At 34.5% G+C, this 14,897-nt stretch overlaps 2 protein-coding genes across 2 annotated transcripts in view; one reads left to right on the forward strand and one right to left on the reverse strand.

Moving 5' to 3' along the window:
* LOC150078880 (uncharacterized) overlaps positions 1–14,897 on the reverse strand; it is a 187,684-nt gene that overhangs the window by 87,654 nt on the left and 85,133 nt on the right. Inside the window, exons 6-7 of the mRNA XM_090382881.1 lie at positions 11,731–12,106; positions 4,345–4,598 (exon numbers count right to left, since the gene is read on the reverse strand). Of these exons, the coding sequence (XP_090239007.1) occupies positions 4,345–4,598; positions 11,731–12,106 (630 nt within the window). The remainder of the gene's footprint in view (positions 1–4,344; positions 4,599–11,730; positions 12,107–14,897) is intronic.
* Positions 5,720–7,062, forward strand: LOC150078881 (gamma-soluble NSF attachment protein-like). Its single transcript, XM_090382298.1, has 2 exons — positions 5,720–5,780; positions 5,866–7,062. The coding sequence occupies exons 1-2, from the start codon at positions 5,722–5,724 to the stop codon at positions 6,806–6,808; spliced, it is 1,002 nt and encodes a 333-aa protein (XP_090238424.1). The 5' UTR covers positions 5,720–5,721; the 3' UTR covers positions 6,809–7,062.

Consider the following 14,897-nt stretch of genomic DNA (forward strand, 5'->3'; position numbering starts at 1 on the left):
GATGTTAAGGCTTTTGCAATTACTAATGATCTCACACATTTATCTTCCAGAATACCAGCCATCCCTAACTATAAATCTTTGATCATTTTATCACCAATTTCAAATAACAATCAATATTAGTGGTCTTCTAGGCACTTCAGATCACAACCTCATGATGTTCTCTTCCCCCCCCCCCACTCTTTCTCAGGGTCATTCTTGGCCTCTTGTTGTTTGGCATTATAGGATTATAAAAAGAGTTGATCCACGTGATTTCTACTGTTCATTTCCTTGGTTGGATTTACTGTTTTAATTCTGATCCCAAAAGGTTGTTCAGATTGTGTCACTGAAATTATTTTTGTTGGAATAAAATTCTTTATTCCGCAGTCCACCCTAAAACCTTGTAATTTATCTAAACCCTGGTTTTTCCAAATAATTGTACTAAGGCTATCAAGATAAAAATATAGCATACTGCAACTGGCTTGTATCAAAATCTCCAGCTTCATTTCTGCCTATATTAAAGTTCACAACAATTGGAAAACAGTTATTAATCAGTGCAAACTTGATTTTGAACAGGCTAAAAGTACAAAACTTTCTTCTTGTCCAAATAGTAATAAAAAAATTCTGATCTCTTTCCAGAGTTATTGCCTGCAACTTCTATCCATCAATACTCCCAGCTCTCTACAACCTGGTGGTTGTAGCAGAGGTAGGAGTATTGATGGATAGAAACATTTAAAGACAAAGCTAACTCATTAGCATCCTATTTTTTATTCAAACTTTTATATCAATGATCATAGTAAACCACCTCCTGTGATACCCAATACACTTCACTCAATGCCACCCATGGTCTTCTGACAAAGGGTGCTTGAAGAATTATGAACAATCTTGATGACAAGAAAGCTCCAGGTCCTAATAGAAATTTTCCACTTGCTCTCACCTGTGCTCCTGTTCTGTGTTGCCTTTTTTAACCTTCTTATTCCACAGGTATTTTTCTTTCTGCTTGGAAATTTGCTCATATTCTGTCAGTTCCTAAAAACCTGTGCGTCTGAGCTTGCTCCTGTTCTGTGTTGCTGTTTGTTTGTTATTTGGTTTTTGGGAGCATTAGCAACTAAGGCCATATTGCTCCGAGGATATGCGATGTCATTCCCTGACCTTTCTGCATCATTAGTATTAGTATTAGTAACGGCCGCATGGTGCAAGAAAGCCTATGGCTTATGCTGCACCAGCCAAAAAAAAAAAAAAAAAATCCGAACAAAACAATGATAAAATAAAATAAAAAATAAATAAATAAAATAAATAACTAAATAATAATAATTAATAAATAAAAAAAATAAAATAAAATAAAAAATAAATAAAAAGGAAATTAAACCTATCATCCTATGCGCTTCCCTTACCCGAAAGTACTATCCAGATGACCTTTGAATTTCCCCAAACTGTCGGCCTCTACCACCCATGAAGGCAACTTATTCCAGTAATTTATAACTCGCTGGCTAAAATAAAACTTCCTGCAGTCCAATCTAAACATTTCCCCCCCGTAACTTTAATTTATGTCCCCTAGTTCTAGCATCATTTATAATCTTGAAAATTTTGTCCTCATTCATTTTACTGATGCCTCTCAGAGCCTTAAACACCTCAATCAAATCTCCTCTAAGGTGTCTAGTTTCCAAACTCTGCAACCCACATATTCGAAGTCTTTCTTCATAAGGACGCCCTTTTGCCGATCTCACCAGGCGAGTTACCCTTCTTTGCACCCTTTCAAGAAGCTCGATGTCTTTCTTTAGGTGCGGTCTCCATACTTGAACACAGTATTCCAAGTGTGGTCTAACATAGGCCTTATATAATGGGATTATCACGTCCCTATCTCTACTTGCAAAAGTTCGATAGATCATCGATAGGACACCATGGGCCTTCCTTGCAACCTGTTTACAATGCTCAGAGAATTTCATGTCTGACCGTATCGTAACACCCAAGTCCCTTTCCTCCAGTACTGGGTTTAGTTGAACTCCACCAAGTGAATACGTTATTTTGGGATTACTGTTTTCCAGGTGTAATACCTTACACTTTGTTGGATTAAAGCACAGCTGCCATTTTTCTGACCATTCCTGAAGTCTATCTAGGTCTCTCTGAAGAAGCTCAGCTTGACAGTGATCATTAACTACTCTACCAATTTTAACATCATCTGCAAATTTAGACATCACGCCCTCTATCCCTTCATCAATGTCGTTTATGAAAATTAAAAACAACAGTGGTCCTAATACTGATCCTTGGGGAACCCCACTTCTTACATCAACCCCAATCTGAGGAATAGCCATTTATCACAACCCTCCTGCCCTGAAGCCATCCTTCTTTCCATCTAAGGATTTTCCCAGTGATTCCAACCCGTTCCAGCTTATAAAGCAACCACTCATGTGGGACTGAGTCAAAAGCTTTGCTGAAATCTAAATAAACAATGTTGAAATTATTCCCTAAATCCAGCTCGTGAGTGACCCTTTCGAAATAGCGAACCAAATTTGTTAAACATGATTTTCCCTTTACAAAACCATGCTGAGTATCCTTGAGAATTTCAATTCGATCCAAATGATCCTGAATTCCACCCTTGATCATTGCCTCCATGATTTTCCCTACTACTGAAGTCAGACTGACAGGTCGATAATTTCCAACTTCACTTTTAGAGCCACCCTTATGTATGGGAGATACATTTGCACTTTTCCAATCCAAGGGAATCTCCCCAGAGTCTAGTGATGCTCGCATAATTAGCCTCAATGGTTCAATGCACTCGCTTGCCGCCTCTCTTAAGATTATAGGGTATATTCCATCAACTCCAGGAGCCTTACTGGTCTGTAGGCTCGAAAGTTTTTTCATTAAATAATCTTGCGAAATTTCAATATCATTAATTACATATTTTTTAACTTCGCTCCCACAATTTCCCATTGCCACAAAAGGCTTTTCATTTGTAAATATTGATGCAAAATAACTGTTGAGTTCATCTGCAACGGCAGCTGGTGTATTTATTACTATCCCCTTTCCCTTACGTAAAGGTCCGATCTGGCATCCTCCATATTTGGTGGTCACGGGCTCGAACCCCAGTCTAATTAAGAAGTGTGTGCTATGCACTGCTTCTCCTGCCCACAGAGGTACTCTTAAGGTTGAATATTTGGCGCTCAGACTTCAATACAAGCAAAGATCTCCCTGTGATTGAAAGAAAATTCTGCGAAGCATGCAAATGTTATGATTTTAACTACTGCATCACTGAAATATATTCCTGCAATGTTATAACGTAATATGTAGGATAATGCAGTCAAATTCTAGTAGTTAAAGTACACATATTTAGGTCAGTATGTGTTTAAACATGTATGAATTAATTAAATTTTTGGATATGGTGAACATGCAGCAAGAATATAATCAGAATCTTGACATAACACAGTCTTGACAATGTCTCCTGCAAATACAGTGAGATTATAGAATGGCTGACCTGGATGCCTCATAGGGAATTGCCAATAGGTGTTTGCAATCTAGTGACCAGATTGAAAACACCCTCAAAATGTAAGGAATGGTGGGTATTGTTACAATGTTCATCATAACCTCAAAAGATATCACTCATATTACATAAAGAAGAGATGGGGGTTGCCAGATCTACACTCTGGAAATTAAACATGGGTTTTTTACTGGATGATGAGAGAGTCATCTGATAGTAATAGATTTTATAGAAGCTTTTCTTCAAGCTCATTATTTTATTATGCTTCTTCCTTCACCTTTAATAATATCACCTTTAATATTTGTTATCTTTAAGAATGAAAGGAAACTATCCATGGGCTGCATAAAATCAATCTGTGGATAACAAATTTCAGAAGCCAACTTCCCTCAGTTTTCCCATCCTCAATAGCAAAATATAACTAATGCGATATAAATACAGTAATATAAATGCATTATATAAATAAAAGCAACACAACAAGCTACTTCTAACTTAAACATTTTGAATTCACAAGTTGCTTTTGAGGTTATTAATCATGAAGTTAAAAATAAACAACCCAAGGATACTATCAGAATTTGCTTCATACTGTCATTACTTCTTCATGCAATGACATAAAACACCTTTTCTCAGTAGGTCTTTTAACTCCATTTCTTGTATTATTTGTTTATCCATATCTTTATTGTTCTGCTGAACTGTGTAGTTACCTTATTATCAAATTATTACACATATTAGCATTATATGACAAAAGAACCATAGATTCTGATTTAAATGTGATTATGCAAAATGGATTGTGTGTTTTATGCTGCATGTTTGACATTTACTATTTAATACTAAATGCAATTAAAAAAAAAAAAAAAACAAGAAACTAATTTTAGTTAACTAAGGAGTGTAGTTACCTTTTTACAAACATTACAGGAGAACACTAGTAAGTCACTACTTTCTCGACCAGTCATCTTGCTCACTTGATTCACATTGATGTCTTGAGCAACTTCATGACGAGTGTACAAGTGATCTACACAACTTAAGTCCACAGCATTAAGTCTTTCATCAAAAGCTATTCGTTCTTTTTCACTGTTAAATACTGGTACATGATGGGGGTCATCTCTCCAATTCAGTTTTGGTTTGCCATCTTTCAGAGAATCTTGGATTTCTGCAATAATCAAAATAGCTCAATTAAGTTTCATAATGATTTTAATTTACACTGAAATGTTCATGTGTCCAGAATTCTATGCTGATTAATGTATTTATTAACTTTATTGATTAAGATGTTAATTATTACTAATTATTATTTTAAGTAACATAATAAGCTAAGTTTTTCACCTAAAGTGAAAAATATAAAAAAATTTATGGTTTACCAATAAACAATGATCATTAGTGCCCATGCATCTGGTCTACAAATAGCTGACCTATAAAGGAACAAGAAAGGCTGTTCAAATAATTAGTACAAAGTCGTACATTTAATACCTTCAGCAGCCTAGTTTAGATGAAAACTTAAACTTGGTCAGTGCTGTCCAAAAGCACTGACCTCTTAGTGATACCATCTTGTGGAAAATAAAACTTCTGAGAAGAAAAAAGTTGTCCTATTTTGTACAACTTTTGTGCTAAAAATGCCATGCACATAAACTCATGAACAGGAATCATGTATCTTGGCTACATATGAAAGGAGACAGACAATTACAGGGTAGCAGCAGACGTTTTTATAAGTGTATGCAAATAGCATGTCATTTCACCACACAGTAATATAGATGGCACTACTGTCAACTATTTTGCTCAGAAAACCTGTAGCAATGTTTCAGAAGCAAGATCAACACTTATAATGACTGAAGTTACATGGGAGAAAAATACATAAGAACGTTTTCACTTGTTAGTGAAGAAGTGCTTGTACCATACAATATGACAAAAGTACTACCAATTAACTTGCACAACAGTTCAAGATATCATGTGGTTTGTGCTGTTGAGGTGTTGCTGCAACAGAGGCAATGGGAAATCCTTGTGCATCTCCTTTCCTTATTTTCCAGACACAAGTTTTTGTGACTCTGATTTGTTCTGCAAGATGGAGTCACACAGAGGTCAATGTTTTTGGACAACTCAAGCCATACTGCAAGTAACAGATCACTTTCTTATCGTTTTCCAACAAAACCAGGCTTCTGAGGTTTTAAATGTCTTCTGGAATTCAAATGTAGAGGAGGCCAGAGATTACTGTGATGGAATGTAATCTGTCAAATACAGTCAAAGTACACCTTCCCACCCAAGTAATGAGAAAATTCAATATTATGGCATCTGAGAGGAAGATAACTGAGGGTAATGAGTGCATTCGTCAGGCTGAAAAATGGTAAATCATTATTTTTGTTTCTGTATTTTACAAAATGCCGCATTCAGAGAAGTTCTGTACTTCTAAATTTTAGGTTGCCAATTAGTTTAAAGACATCATTTCTTAAATGGAGGCCAGATTATGATGGAGCTGCTACAGAGTATTCAAAAGCAGCCACATGTTTTCGAACAGCAAAGATACTAGACCAGTGCAAAGACTGTTTTCTCAAGGCTGCTGATTGTTATGGCAAGAATCATTCGTATTTCTCAGCAGCAAAAAATTATGAACAGGCAGCCTTGATATGCAAAGAAATGGGTAACTTTATGATGGTGGTAAAATTGATTGAAAGAGCAAGTCAGCTATTTCGGGAGCATGGTACACCAGATACAGCTGCTCTATCATTAGAAAAAGGTGCCAAGATGGTGGAAAGCAAATATCCAGAAATTTCTGCAGAACTTTTTGCTAAAGCAGCTGAAGTAGTAATGATAGAAGATCGTCCTAAACAAGCCGCTGAATACATGGGCAAAGTTTCAAGACTCATGGTAAAACTAAAACGCCTTGATGATGCTGCCGAAATGTTGAAGAAAGAATTACAATATCATCTTCAAGGAGAAAATCCAAGAGCAGCTGGTAGACTAGTGATAGCTCAAGTGTTGGTTCATTTAACTCGTGAAGATTATGTGGCTGCTTCAAAGGCTTATAAAGAAGGATCATGTTATGTAGAAAGAGAAGAGGCTGGAACTCTAATTAATATTCTGGAAGGCTATGATCAAGGAGATGCTGAACTTATAGTAGAAGCTCTTAACCATCCTTTCATCAAACATATGGATGTGGAGTATGCTAAATTAGCTCGTAGTCTGCAGAATAATTATATCAATAATGCCAGGACGGAAACATACTCACAAAATACATCTTCTAAAGCACTCACTGCAGCCCAAGGAATTGAGTCAAGTTCATCAAAAGAAAATGCTTCCCAGGGTGCATTTACATCATCTTCAGAACAGCATGGTGAGGAATCTGATAGTGAATATGCAGGTGGACTTTTATAAATACTGTTCTTCCATATAATAAAACCAAATGTTAGGCAAATGTATATGTATATATAAGTTAAAACTACTGGTGTGTAAAATTGTAAGACATCACTTCAAACTATCATAAAATACACTGTTAAGGATTATTCTAATATCTGTTGTACTTGTATGATAGGTGGGTAGACTAAAGATAGTCATTCCATGCTACTTCAGGTTTTTTTGTGCAGATGTGCTGTTAAAACAAAACAGTATTACACAGAGCAACGTTTTTATTCCACTTATTATACTGTTGAATTATTGTTTTAATAAATTAATTTTATTATATTGTTTCTCTGAGAAATTTAAATGTGAAGTATATGTTTATCTTTCCAGAGCGTTAAGAAATAAAAAAAAATTATAGCTTAGAAAAACAGTGATTATACTGAAAGGTCATTATACTGATAGTTTATAAAATCAGCAAAAGAATAAAGAAAAGTTTTAATATTTGATGTATTTTACTAATACAATATAGTATATAATTGAATTCAAAATATGTACTAGTATTAAACAACAAAATGAAGATTGTATATTTTGCACTGATTGTGCAGTGTAATACAATTAATTTGTAAATTACATATTGTACATTCATGCAGTACCAATGTATGTGTGACATATAACAGCCTAACCACAGACAGGGATATTGGTTTCAGACTTTAAAATAATCTGCCAAAATGTGCTGTTTCAGTTGCAGAGCATGTTTTGAAAGAGAATTATGAAAGTACACGATAGCAGTTAATTCATTTTTGCAGTTAGGCTACACTTAAAAAAAAAAAAAAAAAAAGACAGTTCTAATCATTGAGGTTCCAATTCTTCAACAAAACTTCTTGTTCAACCACAGTGGGTTCCCCTTCTTCATTACATATTTCAGGTTCCATTACATCTGCAATGAGTTCCTCTTCAGTACATATCTTCATGAAAAACACAATGTCTGTATCCCCTTCTGCACAGTCGTCAAAACATGTGAGGGTGCACATCCTCAAAAATTTCTTCACTATTATCAGACTGTTCTTTGTGATTAGGAGGAAGAAGCATGCAAAGAGTCATTGGTTGCATTATTTAAAGGTGCAAATCTAATATGTTTGAAGCAGTTGGCGATCATTGTTTTTTCAACCTCATGCCAAAATACAAGTACACTGTACTGCAGCATGCCAATTTTGCATTGTTTTGCTTTTGTGACAATGCACAATTTTGTTTAATAGCATTCTTAGACAGTTTTATCCAAAACACTGTATTACACCTTGATCAACCAGCTCAGCATTCTTCAGCTACTTGATCAAGCGGCTGAAGAAATGATCTTTGTCATATTAGGTGGCAGGTACTCAACAGTGATTTTACATAGACCATTCACTTGGCAATGAGAGAGTGCAGTTATCTGCACACAGTGAAATTTTTCTATTCTTCTCTGGTCATCTTGTGATCTAAGTCTATGATCCATTCTGTGTAGATTTTTGACAACCTCCAAGAGCCTTTTGGCTTGCTTTTTACATAGGTAGCAATGTCTTTGAACTTTTAAAGCATTGTAGCTTCTGGGCTTTCCCAATGATTAGAGAGGAAGCTTTCTCTGTGCCAAACATGTTTGCCACTAGGAGAGCGGCAATTTTTTTTTTCTGATGGAAACCCCCCCCCACTACACTTCTTACCTGTAAGCATTTTATCTGGTAGCAACTTAAAATAAAAACTGGTTTTTGAAAGACAGCCCATGATGAGCCTTAAATTTCTGGAACAATCCTCAGAACACATTAAATCTTCAATATTCATCTGATATGCAAATTTTTCATCCTTCCTAATTTTCAAAAGATTTCTGTCTACAGGAGTGTTTTTTTGTACACACATCATCATTAACTGTTCCATAAGTACCTTTTCAAGATCCAGATATTTCACCTTTCGCACTCTGATCCTATCTGGTGCAGCAGTTTTCTCTAAGCTTTCAATCGCTTTTGATCTTTCAGAATAGTGTACAGTGTACTCTTAGTGCTTAATTGTTTAGCAAAAATACCCCAGAGACTCACATCTGGTGAGTATGGGCTTGGCAAACCCAGGGTCCTGAGCTGGATATCATCATTCTTCTCTTTCTTGGGGATTCCTTTCTACTTCTGATTCTTGCTCTCACTCGCTCTCGCTCTCTCTCTCTCTCAGGGTAACTCGGGGATTTTTTTTTTTTTTGGCTGGTGTAGCATAAGCCTCAGGCTTCCTTGCATCATATGGCTAATTATAATAATAATTGGTGTTAGAACACATGCAATTATCTACAGTTTGTAAAGCTTTAATTTTGTCTGCAATTGGCATATCAATAAACATACAGTCTATACATACTATATAATGAAATGAACTTCTAGTTGGAAGTTAATTTTATTATGCCAATGAGTGTGAGAAATTGCCAATGAGTGATTTCTCACAGTCAGCTTGCCGTTAGCACCAATAAATTAGTACTTTTCATTTTGAAATGCGAATACCATAAAACAAAAAAGTAAAAAACAAGATAGAGAGGAGGAAAATTTTTGTTTGTTATAGAGAATTTGGTCATCTTTCAAGGTTGTTATAGAGAATTTAGTCATATTTCAAAGTCATTATTAATGACTGTAAAATAACATTAGGTTAGGTTTATGGAAAATTAGCCAGGACCTACCACAGAGGTCATTGTAATGTGCTGGGATATTAAAAAGAGGGTTGCTATTATGAGTTTCGGCTGTATTAGGTAAATAAAGCTTGTTTTTTGTGTTTTTTTTTTTTGTAACAGCAGTGTGGCTACTATTTTTTTTTTGAACAATCCTAAACATAATTATTTACAAAGTCCACTTTCCAAAATATTAAACTATTTGCCATATATGTTGATGACATATCATCAGCTGCAGAAAATCTGCAACCGTTAATGATCTACTCCATAAGCTTAATAGTATAAACTGGAGATTTCAGTATGCAACTGAATTACAGAAGGACAACTTTATTTCCTTAACTTAGTGATTATGCACAATAACAACAGTCAAATTACAAAAATATTACATTAACAAGCCTAGGAGGTAAAATTTAGTCCACTAGTAATAAATATTAGCCCATTTAGCATAAAAAAGCAATATGGACTGCACACAAAAATCTCGAACAAGAAATTATTATTTAAAAACATTTTTTGAAAGCGGTCACTTCCTATCTTATGTTTTTGGGCCATTTGCATTTTGTGCAAGCTGGAAAACCAAAAATATCTCAAGGAGAAAATCCTACCTTCCTCTGCCTAAGATCAGATACAACCCAACTGAAGACACCCTTAAGAATTCCTCCAGTTTCTGACAAGATTCAAACCCAGACCTTTCCAAACAAGGTTTGGATTTAAATGTGACAAAAGCATTATACCGTCACCATTTATGCCACTAGTTAGAATAGTGACATAATTAGCATAACAAAAAATAACCTCCTGTACAATAATAATTACATTAGCAATGTGCCAAAAAAAAAAAAAAAAAAAAAAATATCTTACAACTTGCAGTTTACAAAATCTCTTCAGAATATATTCAAAAACAGAAAATCAAAGCTTTTCCTTCAAATAAAAATGAAATTTTATCCTGTATGCAAATCTACCAACACAATAATGTTATTTAATGCATATCATATCAAAAAAACTGAGGCTGTATACGCAGGCATAGAAACAATTTCCTTTGCTACTAGAATTATCCACAAATTAAGTTTAATTGTCATGAAAATCAGCCAAAAGATTTTATATGTGAAGCAATTTCCATATTAGCTGAGGATTTTGCTATTAATACCCATACATGTAATAAGGAGGGGGGGGAACCAAATATTTGACATTGTTTTTGAAGACATAACTTAGGAAAATATATGTGTATAATTCAAATTATCTGAAAGCTTACTTTAAAATAACTTACAAATTATGAAATTTGGAGTTCTTCCAACACAATCCAATGCCTATATCCCTCTTTTCAAAAGAAAATAAAATGACCATTGAGGTATGTAATTTACTATGAATTTGCTATAACAAGCTACCAAAGAACAAGTCTAATGGAATAAAAAAAAAATTTAAGCCAGGCCTGAAATTGAACAGGTCATTTCCAAGAACTGGCAACCGTTAAGTAACATGCTGCAATTTAAACTGTTTATATTGTAGCTGGTGAGAGACTATTTGCATTAGGCACCCAAACCACAATAGTCAGAAATAAAATATGGACATTTCAAGTTAATGGAATCCTGGTTAACAGCATTTGTAATGTTTTTGAAATTAGCAGTCTCATGAAATTATTTTGGATATCCATTATGTTTATATCTGTAAAACAAAGTTATGTCCTGAAGTGAAGGTGCAAATTCTGATGTTTCCAGACCATTTTGGGTAACAGAGTTCAAGGCAAAAAATGGAAGTGGATTTATATGCCAGATTATATGGTAATCAAAATAAAACATGGAATGGACTTACTGTTTTCTAGTAACATTTTGTGCCACAATGGGTTTTCATCATCTGTAATATGGATAAAGATAAGTATTCCTATTCTTGATTAATCAAGAATAAGTAAATAAATTTCTGTTTATTCTTTGGATGGCCATGGCCAGAAGAGTTTATTCATTGTGACTTTATACATATGGAATTAGGGTCAACCAAGATTTGATATCATGGTTCACAGTGGACTATACAATTTTGTTTTGACACAGCATATAAGCTGGAACCTGTCCTTGTGGTTATACATGCTAACTATAGCCAGCTGTCCAATATAATATCAATGTAGGTTTCTGTAATGGAGGGCCAAAGAGCTCATAAAGCGCACAAAAATTTTCTTTTAACTCTTATGAGGCACTGTTTCAATATTTAACAGCTAAGAGGATGGAAATGATATCCTTACTAACTAACATTTCTAATTTAATGAAGAAATCATTATTAACATAAAACAAACAATTACCAATACCTTCTTGGCTGAGATCATTTTCCTTTTCTTCTGTGGCATTCTTTTCTGTTCCTTCAACGAATATGGTGATTGAATTTTGATTTTCCTTCATATCACAGGCATTATCCTCTTGCATATCTTCCACAATTTCTTCATTTCCATCTGGATCTCTTATGCAAATTCGTTTAGCACCTCTTCCTCTACTCTTCGTACGACCTCTTCCTCTCCCTCTGCCTCTCCCTGTTCGGCCTCCCCTAGACCAAGGTGGAATATCGATAGGCATGTACAGCTTAAAATCTTCAGTAACATCGGTGTCCACTTCAAATTCTTCTTCCTCCTCCTCTTCTTCTTTTACTTGCTGAGGAGCTTCTTCCTTATCAGGTACTATAATTTCTTCCTATTAATTATTATTATTATTATTAATATATTTTTTTCTCATATTAGCAAGTACTTACATCAATATGGATCGCTAAACAACTCTCTATTCTCATATCAGAAGGATAAGAGTACACAGACATTATTAGAGAATTGAATGGATTCTTTTTTAAACTTATATTTAAACTTAATTTTAACTGAGATTAAATAAAAAAAGATGAAATTTCTCATAATGACATATAGGTTATGACAAGGTGTATATGTTGAGAGAGTTCAGGAGAGGTGGAGGAATAATAATTTATTACAGAACATGCTTTTTTAAGGCAGTACAGGTATATCACTTAACTCATTCTTGTGAAAACTGTTGTTTGTATTTATTAGGAGATCTTAATAACACATTCATGATTTGTGCTTTCTATAAGTCACAATCAGAATCTGTAAATAATTTCCTAATAAAACTGGAAAACACAATTTTGCAATTGGATGCCATACAGTCTTATAAGACTATAGTTGTAGGAGATTTCAATATTAATATACTAAAGAATCAGATAATGTGATACTCAAATACTCTATTTTAAACAATCAGGGGTTTGAACACACCTTATTTGGAATTACTAGGCAGCAAAAGATGGAGGGTGATAGAACTATAAGTTCTTGTTTAGAGCATTTTATAACAAATATAAAGTTGAAGTATGCTAATTCTTATATACTATTAAATCAATTTTCAGATCATAGAACATGTATACTAATAGTGGATATATACTCAAAACAATATTCATATAAAGAAATTAGATTAACTGATTATAGGAAGAAAATACTGTTTGTTTATCATCAGGTAAGCTGAAACAAAATTAAGCAAGTAAAATGTAAATGTCTCTTTTCAGAGACATTTACATTTTAAAAACAAAAAAAATTCTTATTATAATAAATTTTTTATGGATAAGCATATAATTCAAAAGGAGAAATATCATAAACAATCTGTCAAGTACAAGGAAAAGATTATCTAAGGGAAATAAAATTAGAACAGATTTCTAGTACAAATAAACAGTATGAAGCTGCAAATAAGTCTGCCAAGACTATTTTAGATATGAATAGGTTTCATAATCATTATTGCCAAAATTTTTTAAAACAACAAGATCTTCCTCAAATTGGGAATTCTTGTGTAGTTTTAACTACACTATACAGTCAGGGGGAATAGTAAACATTTTGGGAGGCTATAGTATCAATTATTCTGAGTAAAAAAGTTCATACAAACACATATCAAATTCTCAAAGGATATGAAGATATAGCTGTTTGAAACTGTAGTGCACAGCTCCTGAATCAGATGTGACCAAGAAGCAGTCATAACCTGACGCTATTTGGTGTTAGAAGTGTTGTTAAGGATGCCGCACATCTTCACATATGCTGATATGGCATTTGTCTATGGTTTTTTGTGGTGGAAGTGCTACTGCTGCTTGTAGCGAATACCATTGATGGTTTCCTAACCGCAGAATACCGGATTCAAGAGTGTTTACTAGGGTTTATACCAAACTGCATGAGACTGGTACAGTTCCCAGCACTCATATTTCTTCTGAACATGCAAATGAACAAAATGTGGATGAAATAGAACACATTCTTCAGACGGTACAATGTAGTCCCACTATTAGCACACGAAGAATTTCTACACATATCTGTGTTCCATAGACAAGAGTATGGCGAACATTACACGAGCATGGCTTGTATTCATTTCACATACAGAGGGCGCAACATTTCAACCAGGAGACAACGCCCAGCTAGCTTCTGTTTTCTATTCACACAGACTCAGCTGGTCGAGATGCTGAGACTTTTGCAATTACTCATGACCTCGCAAAAATTGTTCATTTATCTACCGGAATACCAGACAATCCTAACTATTCAGCCAACATGCTTGATCTTTTTCTCACAAACAATCCAAGTACATGAAGTGGGTGGTCCTTTAGGTATCTCAGATCACAACTTGGTGATTGTCTCCATTCTCCAATGGAGCCTTTATCTCATGGCTATTCCCAACCTCCTGTGGTTTGGCATTACAAGAATGCAAAATGGGGTGACCTGCGAGATTTCTTTTTTTATTTTCCTTGGTTGGATTACTGTTTCAAAACTTCTGATGTCAACATTTGCTCAGATCATGTCAGTGAAATTATTCATGTAGGAATGGAATTCTTTAATCCACATTCAACCTTAAAATCTTGTCCTTTATATAAACCTTGGTTCCCCATTAAATGTGCTAATGGTGTTCAAGAGAAGAATGTTGCATATCATATTTATTTATTATTTTTTTTTTTATGAAAACCCCAAACATGAGTGGTATTAGAACATTTAGTACTCAGTAACGTGCTTGGGTTGGAGGCTGAGAAAATTAAAGAAGATATTTGTTGACATTAGACACGAACTTCTGTAGACTCTAATTTTCAGAAAAGAGTGAAAGAGAAAACCAAGTTTTTAGATGCAGAGGAAGCCATATTTGTAATGTGCTTGTGCCAAGAGAGATTAAAAGTCAGGGTAATCCCCAAAAGAGATATATCATTTTTCATAGAAATAGGAATGTCACCAAAGATAAGCAACTAAGTTGTCTTTGCCCCACAGGAGAATTACCTGGATATCGGCATTTAAGGAATTGGTAGTAGATATTCGAGAAGCTGATTGAGCAGGGCAAGGTTTCTCAAAATGGAAAGTGAAATGCAATGTGCTATCATCAGCAAAACTATGGATAGGATTTCCAGTCAATGGAAGAAGATAATTTATATACAAGAGGAAAAGAGTGGGGGAAAAACTGAACCTTGGGGGAAACCACC

Source organism: Mastigoproctus giganteus, chromosome 10 (genome assembly GCF_048544385.1).
Source record: "Mastigoproctus giganteus isolate SK-2022 chromosome 10, ASM4854438v1, whole genome shotgun sequence".
Lineage (NCBI taxonomy): Eukaryota > Metazoa > Arthropoda > Arachnida > Uropygi > Thelyphonidae > Mastigoproctus > Mastigoproctus giganteus.

Coding starts and splice junctions, on each gene's coding strand:
- LOC150078881 (XM_090382298.1), top strand. CDS start 5,722: ATGGCATCTGAGAGGAAGATAACTGAGGGTAATGAGTGCATTCGTCAG. Junction 5,781..5,865: donor ATTCGTCAGGCTGAAAAATG/GTAAATCATTAT, acceptor GTTGCCAATTAG/TTTAAAGACATCATTTCTTA.